This window comes from Arachis ipaensis, chromosome B10, assembly GCF_000816755.2.
Source record: "Arachis ipaensis cultivar K30076 chromosome B10, Araip1.1, whole genome shotgun sequence".
Classification (NCBI taxonomy): domain Eukaryota; kingdom Viridiplantae; phylum Streptophyta; class Magnoliopsida; order Fabales; family Fabaceae; genus Arachis; species Arachis ipaensis.
Genome location: NC_029794.2, coordinates 106,093,214 through 106,111,349, shown reverse-complemented (window position 1 = coordinate 106,111,349; position 18,136 = coordinate 106,093,214). Strand labels below are relative to the sequence as shown.

Here is an 18,136-nt window from a genome sequence, read left to right as displayed (position 1 = left end):
AAAAGTAGCCATTGACAATGGTGATGTCCTTACATAAAGCCAGCCATGGAAAGGAGTAAGATTGATTGGATGAAGACAGCAGGAAATCAGAAGATCAGAGAAACGAAAGCATCTCCATACGCTTATCTGAAATTCTCACCAATGATATACATAAGTGTTTCTATCTTTATTTTCTATTTATTTATTATAAATTTTCGAAAACTCCATAACTATTTTATATCCGCTTGACTGAGATTTACAAGGTGACCATAGATTGCTTCATACCGACAATCTCCGTGGGATCGACCCTTACTCACGTAAGGTTTTATTACTTGGACGACCCAGTGCACTTGCTGGTTAGTTGTATCGAAGTTGTGAATGAAAAACGATTTATTAAGACGTGCGTACAGAGTTTTTGGCGCCGTTGCCTGAGATCACAATTTCATGCACCAAGTTTTTGGCGCCGTTGCCGGGGATTGTTCGAGTTTGGACAACTGACGGTTCATCTGGTTGCTCAGATTAGGTAATTTTCTTTTTGTTTTATTTTCAAAAAATTTTCAAAAATCTTTCAAAAATTTTTATTATGTTCTTCAGAATTTTTAAGAATGAATTCTAGTGTTTCATGATGATTTGTTGAATCCTGGCTGGCTGTAAGCCATGTCTAATCTTTTGGACTGGGGTTTCAACATATCATCCCAAGAGCTTGTTGATCTTCACATACTTAGTTGCTCTATAAATGGAAAGTATAAATATCCTCTAAAGCTTGGCTGGCTAGTAAGCCATGCCTAACCCTCAGATTGTAGCTTTAGAATAAGAGTACAAGATTCCTGGAATTCATATTAAAAATTTTGGAATCCTTATTTTTCTTTTTCACACTAATTTTCGAAAAATATAAAATAAAAATACAAAAAAATCATAAAATCAAAAAAAAATCAAAAATATTTTGTGTTTCTTGTTTGAGTCTTGAGTCAATTTTTGAGTTTGGTGTCAATTGCATACTCATCTTGCATTTTTCGAAAATTGTATTCATGCATTGCATTCATCATGATCTTCAAGTTGTTCTTGATAAAACCTTCTTGATTGATCTTCATATTATATTGTTTTGTGTTGTATGGTGTTTTTCATATGCATTCTTGAATTCTTAGTGTCTAAGCATTAAAGATTTCTAAGTTTGGTGTCTTGCATATTTTCTTTGCATCAAAAATTTTTCAAAAATAAGTTCTTGGTGTTCATCTTGATCTTCAAAGTGTTCTTGGTGTTCATCTTGACATTCATAGTGTTCTTGCATTCATCACATGTTTTGATCTAAAATTTCCATGCATTGAGCATTTTCATTGTTTTTCTCTCTCATCATTAAAAATTCAAAAAAAAAATATCTTTCCCTTTTTCACTCATAAATTTCGAAAATTTGAGTTGACTTTTTCAAAAAATTTTAAAATCTAGTTTTTTTTATGAGTCAAATCAAATTTTCAATTTAAAAATCTTATCTTTTCAAAATCTTTTTCAAAAATCAAATCTTTTTCAAAACTAATTTCAATCATATCTTTTCAAAAATATCTTTTTATCTTATCTTTTTCAAAATCATATCTTTTTCAAAAATTTGATTTTAAAATATCTTTTCTAACTTCTTATCTTTTTATCTTTTCAAAATTGATTTTCAAATTTGTTTCAACTAACTAACTAACTTTTTGTTTGTTTCTTATCTTTTTCAAAACTACCTAACGAACCCTCTCTCTCTAATTTTCGAAAATATCTTCCTCTTTTTCAAAAATTCTTTTTAATTAACTAATTGTTTCAAAATTCAATTTTAATTTATTTCTTCTTTTAATTTTCGAAAATTCTCTTTCTCTCTCATCTCCTTCTATTTATTTATTCATCTACTAACACTTCTCTTCATCTCACATCTCTGCTCTTCTCACCCTTGTGTTTCTTTCCTTACATTACATTCTTTTCTTCTTCTTTTCCTCTACTCACACAAGGACCTCTATACTGTGGTAAAAAGGATCCCTATTATTATTATTTTTCTGTTCCCTCTTTTTTATATGAGCAGGAGCAAAGACAAGAATATTCTTGTTGAAGCAGATCCAGAACCTGAAAGGACTCTGAAGAGAAAACTAAGAGAAGCTAAATTACAACAATCCAGCAAGCACCTTTCAGAAATTTTCGAACAGGAAGAGGAGATGGCAGCCGAAAATAATAATAATGCAAGGAGGATGCTTGGTGACTTTACTGCACCTAATTCCAATTTACATGGAAGAAGCATCTCCATCCCCACCATTGGAGCAAACAATTTTGAGCTGAAACCTCAATTAGTTTCTCTGATGCAGCAGAACTGCAAATTCCATGGACTTCCATCTGAAGATCCTTTTTCAGTTCTTAACTGAATTTTTGCAGATCTCTGATACTGTTAAGACTAATGGAGTAGATCCTGAAGTCTACAGGCTCATGCTTCTCCCTTTTGCTGTAAGAGACAGAGCTAGAGTGTGGTTGGACTCTCAACCCAGAGATAGCCTGAACTCTTGGGATAAGCTGGTCACGGCTTTCTTAGCCAAGTTCTTTCCTCCTCAAAAGCTGAGCAAGCTTAGAGTGGATGTTCAAACCTTCAGAGAGAAAGAAGGTGAATCCTTCTATGAAGCTTGGGAGAGACACAAGCAACTGACCAAAAAGTGTCCTTCTGACATGCTTTCAGAATGGACCATCCTGGATATATTCTATGATGGTCTGTCTAAATTAGCTAAGATGTCATTGGACACATCTGCAGGTGGATCCATTCACCTAAAGAAAACGCCTGCAGAAGCTCAAGAACTCATTGACATGGTTGCTAATAACCAGTTCATGTACACTTCTGAGAGGAATCCTGTGAGCAATGGGACGCCTCAGAAGAAGGGAGTTCTTGAAATTGATACTCTGAATGCCATATTGGCTCAGAACAAAATATTGACTCAGCAAGTCAATATGATTTCTCAGAGTCTGAATGGAATGCAAGCTGCATCCAACAGTACTCAAGAGGCGCCTTCTGAAGAAGAGGCATATGATCCTGAAAACCTTGCAATAGTAGAGGTAAATTACATGGGTGAACCATATGGAAACACCTATAATCCCTCATGGAGAAATCACCCAAATCTCTCATGGAAGGATCAAAAGCCTCAACAAGGCTTTAATAATGGTGGAAGAAATAGGTTTAACAATAGTAAACCTTTTCTATCATCCACTCAGCAACAGACAGAGAACTCTGAACAAAATACCTCTAATTTAGCAAACTTAGTCTCTGATCTATCTAAGGCCACTGTAAGTTTCATGAATGAAACAAGGTCCTCCATTAGAAATTTGGAAGCACAAGTGGGCCAGCTGAGTAAAAGAGTCACTGAAATCCCTCCTAGTACTCTCCCAAGCAATACAGAAGAAAATCCAAAAGGAGAGTGCAAGGCCATTGAAATGACCATCATGGCCGAATCCAAGAAAGAAGGGGAGGACGTGAATCCCAAGGAAGAAGACCTCCTGGGGCGTCCAGTGATCAATAAGGAGTTTCCCTCTGAGGAACCAAAGGAATCTGAGACTCAACTAGAGACCATAGAGATTCCATTAAAACTCCTTATGCCATTCATGAGCTCTGATGAGTATTCCTCTTCTGAAGAGAATGAGGATGTTACTAAGGAGCAAGTTACCAAGTACCTTGGTGCAATCATGAAGCTGAATGCCAAATTATTTGGTATTGAGACTTGGGAAGATGAACCTCCCTTGTTCACCAATGAACTAAGTGATCTGGATCAACTGACATTACCTCAGAAGAAATAGGATCCTGGAAAGTTCCTAATACCTTGTACCATAGGCACCATGATCTTTGAAAAGACTTTGTGTGACCTTGGTTCAGGGATAAACCTCATGCCCCTCTCTGTAATAGAGAAACTGGGAATCTTTGGGGTGCAAGCTGCTAAAATCTCATTAGAGATGGCAGACAATTCAAGAAAACAGGCTTATGGACAAGTAGAGGACGTGTTAATAAAGGTTGAAGGCCTTTACATCCCAGCTGACTTCATAGTCCTAGATACTGGGAAGGATGAGGATGAATCCATCATCCTTGGAAGACCCTTCCTAGCCACAGCAAGAGCTGTGATTGATGTTGACAGAGGCGAATTAGTCCTTCAATTGAATGAGGACTCCCTTGAGTTTAAAACTCAAGGACATCCTTCTGCAAACATGGAAAAGAGGCACAGTAAGCTTCTCTCAAAACAGAGTCAACCAGAGCCCCCACAGTCAAACTCTAAGGTTGGTGTTGGGAGGCCACAACCAAACTCTAAGTTTGGTGTTGGAGAGTCTCAACAATGCTCTTAACATCTGTGAGGCTCCATGAGAGCCCACTGTCAAGCTATTGACATTAAAGAAGCACTTGTTGGGAGGCAACCCAATTTTTTATTTATCTAATTTTAATTTATTTTTATTGTTATTTCATGTTTTATTAGGTTCATGATCATGTGGAGTCACAAAATAAATATAAAAATTGAAAACGGAATCAAAAACAGCAGAAGAAAAATCACACCTTGGAGGAGGATCTCACTGGCGTTTAAACGCCAGTAAGGAGCATTTGTCTGGCGTTCAACGCCAGAACATGTTTCTGGCGTTGAACGCCAGAAACAAGCAGCATCTTGGCGTTCAGACGCCAGAAATGCACAGTGAAGAAGAGCTGGCGCTGAACACCAGAAACAAGCATCTGGCTGGCGTTCAACGCCAGAAATATGCTGCATCTGGGCGTTGAACGCCCAGAACAAGCATCAATTCGGCGTTTAAACACCAGAATTGCATGCAAAGGAATTTTACATGCCTAATGGGTGCAGGGATGCAAATCCTTGACACCTCAGGATCTGTGGACCCCACAGGATCAACTCAGCATCTGTGGACCCCACAGGATCCCCACCTACCTCCACTCACTCTCTTCCCTCTTCTCAATGTTCATCTTCTCTTCCCAATAAACACTCTTCCCTAAAACTCTTCACCAATCACCTCAATCTCTCTTCCCTATCACCACTTCACCACTCACATCATCCACTCTTCCCCATAAACCTACCTCATAAACTCCACCTACCTTCAAAATTCAAAATCAATTTCCCACCCAAAACCCACCTTTATGGCCGAACCTTACCCCCCCTCCCTTCCCTATATATAGCCCTCCATTCTTCCTCATTTTCACACCACACAACCATCTCTTCTCTTCTTGGCCGAATACACCTCTCCCTCCTCTCCTCCATATTTTCTTCTTCTTCTTCATCTATTCTTTCTTCTCTTGCTCGAGGGCGAGCAAAATTCTAAGTTTGGTGTGGTAAAAGCATAAGCTTTTTGTTTTTCCATTACCATTGATGGCACCCCAAGACCGGAGAATCCTCTAGAAAAGGGAAAGGGAAGACCAAAGCTTCCACCTCCGAGTCATGGGAGATGGAAAAATTCATCTCCAAAGCTCATCAAGACCACTTCTATGATGTTGTGGCCAAAAAGAAGGTGATCCCCGAGGTCCCTTTCAAACTCAAGAGAAATGAGTAGTTCCCATTGAGGAAGAGAAGTCCATCACTAAGAAAAGGATGGAGTAAACAAGAGAGCCCATTCATGGAGCTCAAGAGACGCATGAAGCTCATCACCATGAGATCCCGGAGATGCCTCAAATGAATTTTCCTCCACAAAACTATTGGGAGCAAATCAACACCTCCATAGGAGAATTAAGTTCCAACATGGGACAATTAAGGGTGGAACATCAAGAGCACTCCATCATCCTTCATGAAATTAGAGAAGATCAAAAAGCAATGAGGGAGGAGCAACAAAGACAAGGAAGAGACATAGAAGAGCTCAAGGACATCATTGGTTCCTCAAGAAGGAAACGCCACATTCACTAAGGTGGACTCATTCCTTGCTCTTAAATTTTCTGTTTTTCGTTTTCTTTATGTTAAATGCTTATCTATGTTTGTGTCTTATTACATGATCATTAGTATTTAGTAACTATGTCTTAAAGTTATGAATGTCCTATGAATCCATCACCTCTCTTAAATAAAAATGTTTTAATTCAAAAGAACAAGAATTACATGAGTTTCGAATTTATCCTTAAACTTAGTTTAATTATATTGATGTGGTGACAATGCTTCTTGTTTTCTGAATGAATGCCTGAACAGTGCATATGTCTTTTGAAGTTGTTGTTCATGAATGTTAAATATGTTGGCTCTTGAAAGAATGATGACAAGGAGACATGTTATTTGATAATCTGAAAAATCATAAAAATGATTCTTGAAGCAAGAAAAAGCAGCAAAGAACAAAGCTTGCAGAAAAAAAATAATTTATACGCTTTTTGGCATTGTTTTTAGTATGTTTTTAGTAGGATCTAGTTACTTTTAGGGATGTGTTTATTAGTTTTTATGTTAAATTCACAATTCTGGACTTTACTATGAGTTTGTGTGTTTTTCAGTGATTTCAGGTATTTTCTGGCTGAAATTGAGGGACTTGAGCAAAAATCAGATTCAGAGGTAGAAGAAGGACTGCTGATGCTATTGGATTCTGACATCCCTGCACTCAAAGTGGATTTTCTGGAGCTACAGCACTCAAAATGGCGCGCTTTTAATTGCGTTGGAACGTAGACATTCAGGGCTTTCCAGAAATATATAATAGTCCATACTTTGGCCGAGTTTAGATGACGTAAAAGGGCGTTGAATGCCAGTTCTACACTGCTGTCTGGAGTTAAACGCCAGAAACACGTTACAAGCCAAAGTTGAACACCAGAAATACGTTACAAACTGGCGTTCAACTCCAAGAATTACCTCTCCACGTGGAAAGCTAAAGCTTAGCCCAAGCACACACCAAGTGGGCCCTAAAAGTGGATTTATTCATCAATTACTTACTTCTGTAAACCCTAGTAACTAGTTTAGTATAAATAGGACTTTTTACTATTGTATTAGATGATCTTTGGAAGATCCTGGATTGTATTTTTGATCCTGTGATCTCGTTTTGGGGGCTGGCCATTCGGCCATGCCTGGACCTTTCACTTATATATTTTCAACGGTAGAGTTTCTACACTCCATAGATTAAGGTGTGGAGCTCTGCTGTTCCTCATGAATTAATACAAAGTACTACTACTTTTCTATTCAATTCAACTTGTTCTGATTCTAAGATATTCATTCGCACTTCAACATGAATGTGATGAACGTGACAATCATCATCATTCCCCCACGAACGCGTGCCTGACAACCACTTCCGTTCCACTTTAGATTGAATGATGATCTCTTTGATCTCTTAATCAGAATCTTCGTGGTATAAGCTAGATTGATGGCGGCATTCATGAGAATCCGGAAAGTCTAAACCTTGTCTGTGGTATTCCGAGTAGGATTCTGGGATTGAATGACCGTGACGAACTTCAAACTCGCGAGTGCTGGGCGTAGTGACAGACGTAAAAGGAGGGTGAATCCTATTCCAGTATGATCGAGAACCTTAGATGATTAGCCGTGCTGTGACAGAGCATTTGGACCATTTTCACAAGAGGATAGGATGCAGCCATTGACCACGGTGATGCCTCCAGATGATTAGCCATGCAATGACAGCGCATCGGACCATTTTCACAGAGAAGATGAAAAGTAGCCATTGACAATGGTGATGTCCTTACATAAAGCCAGCCATGGAAAGGAGTAAGATTGATTGGATGAAGACAGCAGGAAAGCAGAAGATCAGAGGAACGAAAGCATCTCCATACGCTTATCTAAAATTCTCACCAATGATATACATAAGTGTTTCTATCTTTATTTTCTATTTATTTATTATAAATTTTCGAAAACTCCATAACTATTTTATATCCGCCTGACTGAGATTTACAAGGTGACCATAGCTTGCTTCATACCAACAATCTCCGTGGGATCGACCCTTACTCACGTAAGGTTTTATTACTTGGACGACCCAGTGCACTTGCTGGTTAGTTGTATCGAAGTTGTGAATGAAAAAACGATTTATTAAGACGTGCATACAGAGTTTTTGGCGCCGTTGCCTGAGATCACAATTTTGTGCACCATAGCTGTGTTCAAGAATCAACATACTGAACTAGGAGAATCAATAACACTATTTAAATTCTGAGTTCCTATAGATGCCAATCATTCTGAACTTCAAAGGATTAAGTGTGATGCCAAAACTGTTCAGAAGCAAAAATCTACTAGTCCCGCTCATCTAATTGGAGTTAAGTTTCATTGATATTTTGGAATTTATAGTATATTCTCTTCTTTTTATCCTATTTGATTTTCAGTTGCTTGGGGACAAGCAACAATTTAAGTTTGGTGTTGTGATGAATGGATAATTTATACGCTTTTTGGCATTGTTTTTACATAGTTTTTAGTATGATTTAGTTAGTTTTTAATATATTTTTATTAGTTTTTAAATAAAAATCATATTTCTGGACTTTACGTTGGAAAGTAGACATCCAGGGCTTTCCAGCAATATATAATAATCCATACTTTGCCCGAGTTTTGATGATGCAAACTGGCATTCAAACGCCAACTTCCTACCCTATTCTGAAGTTAAACGCCAGAAACAGGTTACAAACTAGAGTTAAACGCCACAAATAGGCTGCAACCTGGCGTTTAACTCCAAGAGAAGCCTCTACATGTGTAAAGCTCAATGCTCAGCCCAAGCACACACCAAGTGGGCCCCGGAAGTAGATTTTTGCACTATCTGCACTTAGTTACTTATTTTCTGTAACCCTAGCTACTAGTTTAGTATAAAAACAACTTTTAGAGACTTACTATGGATCTCATGACATTTTACATGTTTCATATTATATTTCTGACGGCATGAGTCTCTAAACCCCATTGTTGGGGGTGAGGAGCTCTACTGTGTTTCGATGAATTAATGCAATTACTACAGTTTTTCATTCAATCACGCCTGTCTCTATTCTAAGATATTCATTCGCACTTCATCCTGATGAATGTGATGATCCGTGACATTCATCACCATTCTCAACCTATGAACGCGTGCCTGACAACCACTTCCGTTCTACCTTAGATTGAGTGTATATATCTTAGCCTCTTGGTTCATAATCAGAGTCTTCGTGGTATAGGCTAGGACTATTGGCGGCCATTCCTGAGATCCAGAAAGTCTAAACCTTATCTGTGGTATTCCGAGTAGGATCTGGGATAGGATGACTGTGACAAGCTTCAAACTCACGAGTGCTGGGCGTAGTGACAGACGCAAAAGGATCAATGGATCCTATTCCAACATAAGTGAGAACCGACAGATGATAAGTCGTGCGGTGACAGCGCATTTGGACCATTTTCACTGAGAGGATGGATGGTAGCCATTGACAACGGTGATCCACCAACATACAGCTTGCCATGGAAGGAGCCTTGCATGCGTGAAGAAGAAGACAGTAGGAAAGCAGAGATTCGGAAGACAGAGCATCTCCAAATCCTCAATCTGTTCTCCATTACTGCATAACAAGTATTATTTAATTTATGCTATTTACTCTTCATAAACCTAATCATTTTTATTACTAATTTTCTGACTAAGAATTACAAAATAACCATAGCTTGCTTCAAGCCAACAATCTCCGTGGGATCGACCCTTACTCACGTAAGGTATTACTTGGACGACCCAGTGCACTTGCTGGTTAGTGGTACGAGTTGTGAAAAGTGTGATTTACAATTTGTGCACCAATAGATCAGTCCTTCCGTTCAAAAACCTCCGTCAGACCCAACAGAAAAGTTTGAAGTGGCTCTTCTTCTGCTTACGTGGCATTACGGCTGCCCACGTGGCACGTTAGTGGAATGGAGCTTTTGAAAAATGGACAAAAAAGTCCTTGTCGGTCAAATAGCCACAATTGGTTTGGTTCTCTCAACTCTGTGATTTGCTTCACCTTTCTGCCAATCTGCTCCATATGCAAGGGAATCATGCTTCTTATAAGTTTCCAACACTTGCACTTCGTTGCCCTTAATGGAAACAATTGCAAAACCATTGTGCATACATGCATCCAAGACCAAGTTTGGAATGTAGGGATGGTGCTTCACACTCCAAACTCCTTCCCCTAAGCCAATTGAAGTCACATTAACGGGTTTTGAGATTGTTCTCAAGTCCCATACCCTCAAGGTTTCGTCGTAGCTACCAGTTACTAAGCTATATGGATCATGAGAACTCTTTTGAATACAACAAACCCCCATTTTGTGAGCTTTGGAATTTTGAAATACCATATTAGAAGGACCATCCGTTAAATCCCAATAACTGAATTTACAGTCATCAGAGCCAGTATATACCAAATTTGGTTGGTGGATATCAAATGCGGTTGTCCAGAGTTCAAAGTCATGTGCCTTCCATTCTTCTTGTATTTCCAACATGGATTCAAGGAAAGAAACAATGGATACAGAACCATCAGAAAGCCCCACTGTCATGGATGTGCCTGGTTCCAGTCCAGCTACAAGCACATAGAGTCGCTGATTTTTTCACTGATCATATATATGCTTTAGATTAATCCCTACCATAGTAGCCTAAACGGACAATCCAAATGAATTTGAGGATTAGGGTAGCGATCTAAAAGACGTCGCATTGAGCGACAGGGACTTCTTTGTCCATTTTTCAAAAGCTCCATTCAACTAACGTGCCACGTGAGCAGCTGTAATGCCAGGTAAGCAGAAGGAGAGCCACATCAGACTTTTTCGTTGGGTCTGACGGAAGCTTTTGGACGGAAATATTGATCCGTCCAAATTTTAAGGACGTCAGAGGCTTAAAAATATTTTTCAATGGTCAGAGACGAAAATGTCCACGGGATAAAAAGTCAGAGACCTATTTGTCTTTTTCTCTTTTCATTTTAATGATATGTATTTTCTTAATTACTACCTTAATATGACATTATCACTTTTAAGAATAGAAAAATGATCAAAGCTAGATCTGAATATTTTTAGAGCTCTTATTACTGGGCCGAGGAAGGTTTATTTATCATTACTTGTTGTAACTTGGGTGAATAAATTACTAAGCTATCATGAAAGCAAAATGAATAAACAGGCAAGCAGATACAAATAAATAAGTAACGACAGTGTGACATTGGATTTGAATTTAATTAAACATTTTTGGGGTTTATAAATAGGCTTCACAAGTCATATAGTTTTGCAAGATAACCTAGTCCTCCTATCAATAGTTAGCAGTTTCAACTGAATAGAATCACTAAACACTCACCAAATTAAAAGATACATATGGGGACTACTGTAAGTGAAATTCGTGGTCTAATCATAGTTATTTGTTTCTCATTGATCATGCATAGGACAGGAACCTCTGCGGTGAACTACTTAACTCTGGGTTTCACTGAACTTCCACTTAACAGCTCCAATCTTCATAACCATAAGCCTTATAATCTACCCATAAATGCACGCTACAGCTTTAAGCACGGAGTGCACAAGTTTTGGTTATACTCCATGTTTTAATTTTGTGTTTAAATTTTTCTATTTGAATCGAATATACCCTTATATTTTTAGAAAGTTTAAGACTAATCCAATAATAATGTATGATAATTATATCTGATTTGTTTGTGTTAAACGTTATTCTTGTGAAATTATTACTAAATTGATCCTAAAGTTTTTGAAAAATTAGCCACTACGAGTATATTTGATACAAATAAAAAAGTTTTAGGACAAAATTAAAATAAAATAAAACTTAGGGGTATTTTTAAAATTTTTAACAAATTTCAAGGACAAAAAATATACTTTACCCATATCTATATTATATCCATGCCAAATTTTGTAGTGATCGTTAGTTTTGTCGGTAAGATAATACAATTTGTATACCAAAAATCAGTCACTAAATCAGCTAATCTGTATTAAATACATCTTGAAATATAATATATACATTGAAAATCAGTTAAACAAAAAAAAATTATTCATATATAGTTTTCATGTGAAATTATTAGTTGAAAATCGTTAGATGGATTTGACTAAATTGTTATTTAACGACTCCTAACTATCAACTTCACATATTAGAGTATTTAGTGTTCATGTTTATATACAAATATACAATAGTCGATTTAGTAATTAACTAGTATTTTTAATTATATTAGGGAATATAATGTTTTTTAAACTATGTCGGTTTATTCTGATATTATAGATTATGTCACAAAAGATTTATAAAATCAAACAACTTTTACAAAAAGATCGTAGGGGACAAAAGTCTCCGTCGGCTAAAAAGACCAGGATCTTCTTATATAAAAAATCAAATAATAAGATTTATAGTTATTATTTTCATGTGAAAGAGTTTAATTTATTACTAATAATTAATTTTAATATTCATTATCTAAAATTTGAAAGGATTTAATTTGTATAATTTTAATTAGGTGTTAAGTCTGTTGCACAAATAGAAATAATTAATTTTCATGCTTGTTATTTAAAAATAATATTTTTTCTCTCTTTGTATATAAAAATATAATTAGATATTAGTATAAAAAAATTATTTTAATAGCTATAAAATTAACTCAAAATTAATTTTTTAAATAATTGAATATTGATTTTAATTTTTAATCATAATTAGATAGTAATATATAATATAGCTATATTTCAATTACAATTTTAATATTTTAATTTTAATTTTAATACAATTAAAGAATGTCATGTTGCACATTTTGATTATCAAATTTGTAATCAGTCATTGATAATAGTAATGATATATAAAAGATATAGAGTGGTTGAAAGAATAAAAGGGATAGATAAAGGGATAGGGAGGAGGGGAGAACTCTTTAATTTTGGAGGGAAAGATTTTATTTCAATTGCAATGAGTAAATGACATGTGGCACATTTTGGTTGTAAAATTAGTAGGGAAGAAGGAATAATTTTTTAATTTTGGAGGAAAATATTTGATTTTAATTGCAATAATGAGGGAGTGACATGTGTCATATTTTGGTTGTAAAATTAGTAGGAAGGAATGTAAAACTCTTTAATTTTGAAAGGAAATATTTGATTTCAATTACAATGAGAAAGTGACATGTGACATATTTTGATTATAAAATTAGTAAGATATAATAAATAATAGATTTTTAATGTGCACATAACATTTGTATAAAATTAGTGAAAATTTATTTGTAGTTATCGATATTGATGGTTGAAAACGATTAGATGATTTAACATGTTTAACTAAATTATTATTTAATAATTTTTAATTAGGGTAAAAGTATACTTTTTGTTCCTTAAGTTTGGCAAAAATTTTAAAAATATCCCTAAGTGTTATTTTGTTTCAATTTTGTTCTAAAAGTTTTCGATTTTCATCAACTATACCCTCAACGGCTAAATTTTTAAAAAATTTAAGAGCAATGTAACAATAATGCATGAAAATTATACTTGATTTGCTTGTGTTGAGGATTCTTATATAATTGTTGTTAAATTGGTCTTAAATTTTTTAAAAAATTAGCCGTCAAGGTTATATTTAATGCAAATCGAAAACTTTTGGGATAAAATTGAAACAAAATAAAACTTAAAAGTATTTTTAAAACTTTTATCAAATTTTAGGACAAAAAACATACTTTACCCTTCTTAATTATTAACTTTACATTGTAAGAACAATTACACATAAGTTTTTACCAATTTTTTTTATCCGACATGTATATTAATTTTTTAATTTATTTTTCGAGGGGTACGACTATTCCCATGGGATCTGGCAATTTGAAGGGCATGGGTTTGTGCCGTATGACACATCGGGAGTGTGCATCATGCAAGTTTTTGGGGCACACCCGAAGAGAGCCACGACTCTTATGTTGAGAATGATTGACGGTTGGCTTGCATATTATGGGGGTCCATTCCTGGTTCCAAACATGTGGGAGAGATGGTTCCGTTTGAATGTGATCCATGATGTGGAGGCCTCCATCGTGAAGGTTTATGTTGATGGTGTTCAAGTTTACCAAGCACCTGGTCATGGTGGTTCCTTCCACTACTTCAAATTTGGGCTTTATGCACAACCTAATGCTTCCTACTACATGGAATCCCGCTGGAAAGGAATTAGAGTTCTCAAGAAAGATTATTACTAATTTTTGGGTCTTATTTCATAAATTGTTCAAGATTTATATATATTTGTGTGCTTATATATTTCATCTCATGCTTTTCTAAACTCTTGCTATAAAAGAATAATATAGATTTTGTTTATATATTGGTCTAAATTAAATTTTAGAAAAAAAATATAGAGAGTTAAATTTGATAAATCTGTTTCAAGTAATTTTTTAATTAAAGTTTATTTTAACTCTTCACTACAAAAATAGTTAATTAAAATGACATTGATATTATGACAATTTTATAGAAATATCATAGCTTTTGTTAATTTGAATAATTTCGATAGTTAGTTTATGCTATAATGCTCATATATTTTGGCGATTTTTGTTGAAAGCGTCACTATCAATTTTCTTTTTTAATTTTTTTTTTAACTTGAGAGGTGATATGTTGCATATGAGATAGTGAAAGCCATCATCATATAAGAGGTTTGAAAGTAATGTAATGCAAAGAAAAAATAAATGTATTCATAAATTTTACGAAATAAAAGTACCCATTAAATAAAAAAATAATATTATACTTATGAAAGATGAATTATATACGATAAAAATACAAAAATTTTATTTTTTTTTTACTTTTCAATAAAAATTTCAAATTACTCATACCCTTTATCTTCAACCTTAACTCTATCTTTATTTCTATCTCTTCTTTCTCTTATCCCAAATTTTTATAATCTTTCATTTCATTGAACTTTTCAAATTTTGTTTGCTTTCTTATCGATATTATTTCTGCCTTCCACCATTGTGTGGACCTTCTTCTGACTCCGAAATTTTTTTCAGAAGTTCTATGCAGTCACTAGTATATAAAATTGGTGTTGTAAACCCACGTCTCTTTTGATACCTCCATTAAAAGTTTTGGCTCGCAAATCATCAGAAGCAAGCATTCCGGTAATGGTGGTGTTTCTGCGGCCATGTTCTGTGGTTGTTACTCCTCTTCTGTTGTAGCTACATCTGTTAATGGTTCAGACATTGTTGTTATTTTTGGTTCTATTTCGTGGTTCTGTTGTGGAGTTGTTAGGGTTTCTGCAATAGAATAAAGTTTCGAGCTTTTGTCATTTTCTTGTTTCTCTTTATGACTAGTTTCTTCCAGTTTGTCGAGATTTGGATGGCGTTCTAGGTTGAAACGCATGAACAATTTCTATCCTAATTGTGATTTTTTTCTTCTTCTTTCATATGCTGATTGTTACTTTCATGAGCTTCTTCACTATTCTACGTTTGTTTTTATTTTAATTTTGCAACTTTCCTGCACCGCTAGTTCTTCTTCTGGTTTCTTCATGAGTGATGATGCTTTGTTGTATTCTTCAATGAACCAACGCAAAATCATTGTACCACCTAAATGACCAATCAAAATGACCATCGCTTGAATTCCACAAACCCAAACTCCAGTATTATCTTGTTTTTTTAATCGACCACTGTAAAGAATGAAACCGATATCCATTAACATTGTATATCGAGTAGCTAATTCTCTTATTCATTTGACCCCAACTAAGTGCAACTAGTTCTAATCTGTTGTGTCAGTTAGATGCACGTTGACGTATTCTCTGAACCAATGTAAAAAATTGTTCAATAAGGTATCAGAATTTTGCCTCTTAGAATAATTTATATGATAGAATAGGATAAAGAAGTCTTGATTAGATTAAGAAGTTAGTATCTTAATGATTGCAATATTTACAAAAACTTAAAAAACTCACATGAGGTAGGGTGAAATCTGGTCATAGTTAAGCAACACATGCAGATGTGCGGCATCGATTTTCTTCTGCTCTAACCAGTAGTCATTGTCCGCACTCATTGCAGCTCCTTCCGGAGCAAAGATTGGGTATGTTATTCCACTTGACGAGGATTCTCCACTTTCATCATTTTTTGCAACCCTTGTTCTACGTGACTCAACACGAGGCTGAAAATGGAATGAGCAAAATGCAGATATTTCCTTATCTAGGAAAACTTTGCAGATGTTGTCCTCAATCTGAGCTCTGTTCTTCACGGTGCGCTTGAATGAACCAATCATCCTCTCAAATGGATATATTTACCTAAGTTTGACCGGCCCACATAGTATTATTTCGTATGGTAGTTGGATTGCTAAATATTTTATAATGTCAAAAAAGGATGGAGACATATGCAACAAACGCGTTAACCCCCTCAAAGAATTGAAGTTTTAAATTCTCCATCCACCGTTATCCCTATCATACATTCATAGACGATAATTTGGAATCATAATGAAACACACACCCCCTAAAATTTAACGAACAACACAAATTATTAATTTTTTTAGAAAATTTGGTATAGTATACTCTATAATTAGAATCTCCCACTAAATATAATTATCATTTTCTGATAAACGAAATATGTTTCAAACAATTTAAACGATAATTTGGCAGAACTTTTCCTTAATTCAGAGACATCCATCAAATAAATATAACAGTTTTCACAGAGAAAACAGCTGCATGCATAATTATAACATACACACATTCAATAAAATATCAAATCCTAATCGTTCTAGTGCGCAATCCCTTATAGCTCTACAATTTTCCAGCAAACAAGGGTTTCGAGAAGGAGCCGCTACGTGACCTTCTTCCACTTCCATCCTGAAACTCTATCCTAGGAAAAGTAAGTCCAACATAAAATTTGAACAATTTATTGTATTTAGAGATAGAAAACCTACCTGAAATATTACTGCACAAATAACAAAAAACCAGATTCCAACTTATCTAAGAGAAAATAGCACTGTCCTAATAAAAAGGACAACGTATTAAATTCACAAGTTGAAACTAATTTAAAAACTAATTTGAAAGAATAAGTAAAACTCATTATTCCAATTCATTAAAATCTAATTCTAATTTCACTAAACTAACAAAAGGCATGACAAAAATAAGCGACATAAATTTAATGCAATTGAAAGAAACTCATTCAATAAACTCAACTAAAATCTTCTAACAACTCAAGCACTCTTAATCTCACCTTACTTAAGCTACTCTAACATTATTTAATTTTTACATCCATTAAAAGAACAAATCCTAATCACGCACTTCGTTAAACAAATTTAACCACTTCTTTAATAAAAATCCTAACAAAATGCTAAAGTCACAAATTAATATGCAAAAATAAAATAACCATACCAACAATATAAATCTGATGATAGTGGCTGCAGGGTCTCTTTAACGTGGTGGTGATGACAGAGGCAACAATGACGACGATATGAACAACAACCATGGCAGAAGATGCGACGGGAACAACAGCAGTAACGAAATCGATGAGGACGTGTAGCAAGGATGAGCTCCCGGCGGTGGCGACGATGACAGTTCGACGACAAGGGAGAGAGAAGACGAGAAGAGAGAGAGAGCGCATTCGCACAAGTGAGAGGGAAGGGTTTTGCGTTTGAATTTTAATCCAATTTTACCATCGGATTTACTATCAGATTTTTCTGATGGTAAATTACCCAAACGATGCGTTTCATTAAACCGTGATACCGACGGAATATACTGATAGAAAATCCGACAGTAACATTGGCACCGGTGAGTTATATTTTCGCGCCAATAATTACCATCAGCTTTAGCGACGAAAAATTTCTTCTGATGGTAACTTTTTATGGCGACGAATTTCTCCTCTTTTCTGTTGAAAAATCTGACAGTAAATTTGCCATTATTGATCAACGCTAAATCCGACGGTACTCAGTGTTTTTCTTGGAGTAATAGAAGTTGAAGATTGTGAAAATTTGGGATAAGAGAAAGAAGAGATAGATATGGAGATGGAGTTGAAGTTGAAGATAAAGGGTGGGATAATTTCGAAATTTTACTGAAAAATCAACAAAATATTAAAATTTTGGTACTTTTGTCATACCAAACTTATCTTTCATGGTACAACATTAATTTTCTTATTTAATGGGTACTTTTGTTAATGTTCATAAAATTCATGAGTACAAATAATTATTTTTTGTAATGCAAAAAGCCATAACCTTTCATTGTTGTTCATCTTCTCAATGTCCTACACAACGTCGTTGTTCTTGTCCTCACCAGAGCTTCTGGGATCTAATTTGTCGTCGCAAGCAACAGTATTTTTGCTGCCTTCGATAGAGCATTTATATATGATTTAGTTTTGTGCATTTTTATTAGAGGATAAATAGAATTTATTATTTTTTTATTTAGTAGT

At 35.1% G+C, this 18,136-nt stretch overlaps 1 protein-coding gene and 1 pseudogene across 1 annotated transcript; one reads left to right on the top strand and one right to left on the bottom strand.

Annotated features, from left to right (window-relative positions):
• Positions 9,792 to 10,460, bottom strand: LOC107620987 (annotated as a pseudogene).
• On the top strand, positions 13,664 to 13,978 carry LOC107620988 (citrate-binding protein-like). Its single transcript, XM_016323052.1, has one exon. It carries the CDS (start codon positions 13,664 to 13,666, stop codon positions 13,976 to 13,978), a length of 315 nt encoding a protein of 104 aa, XP_016178538.1.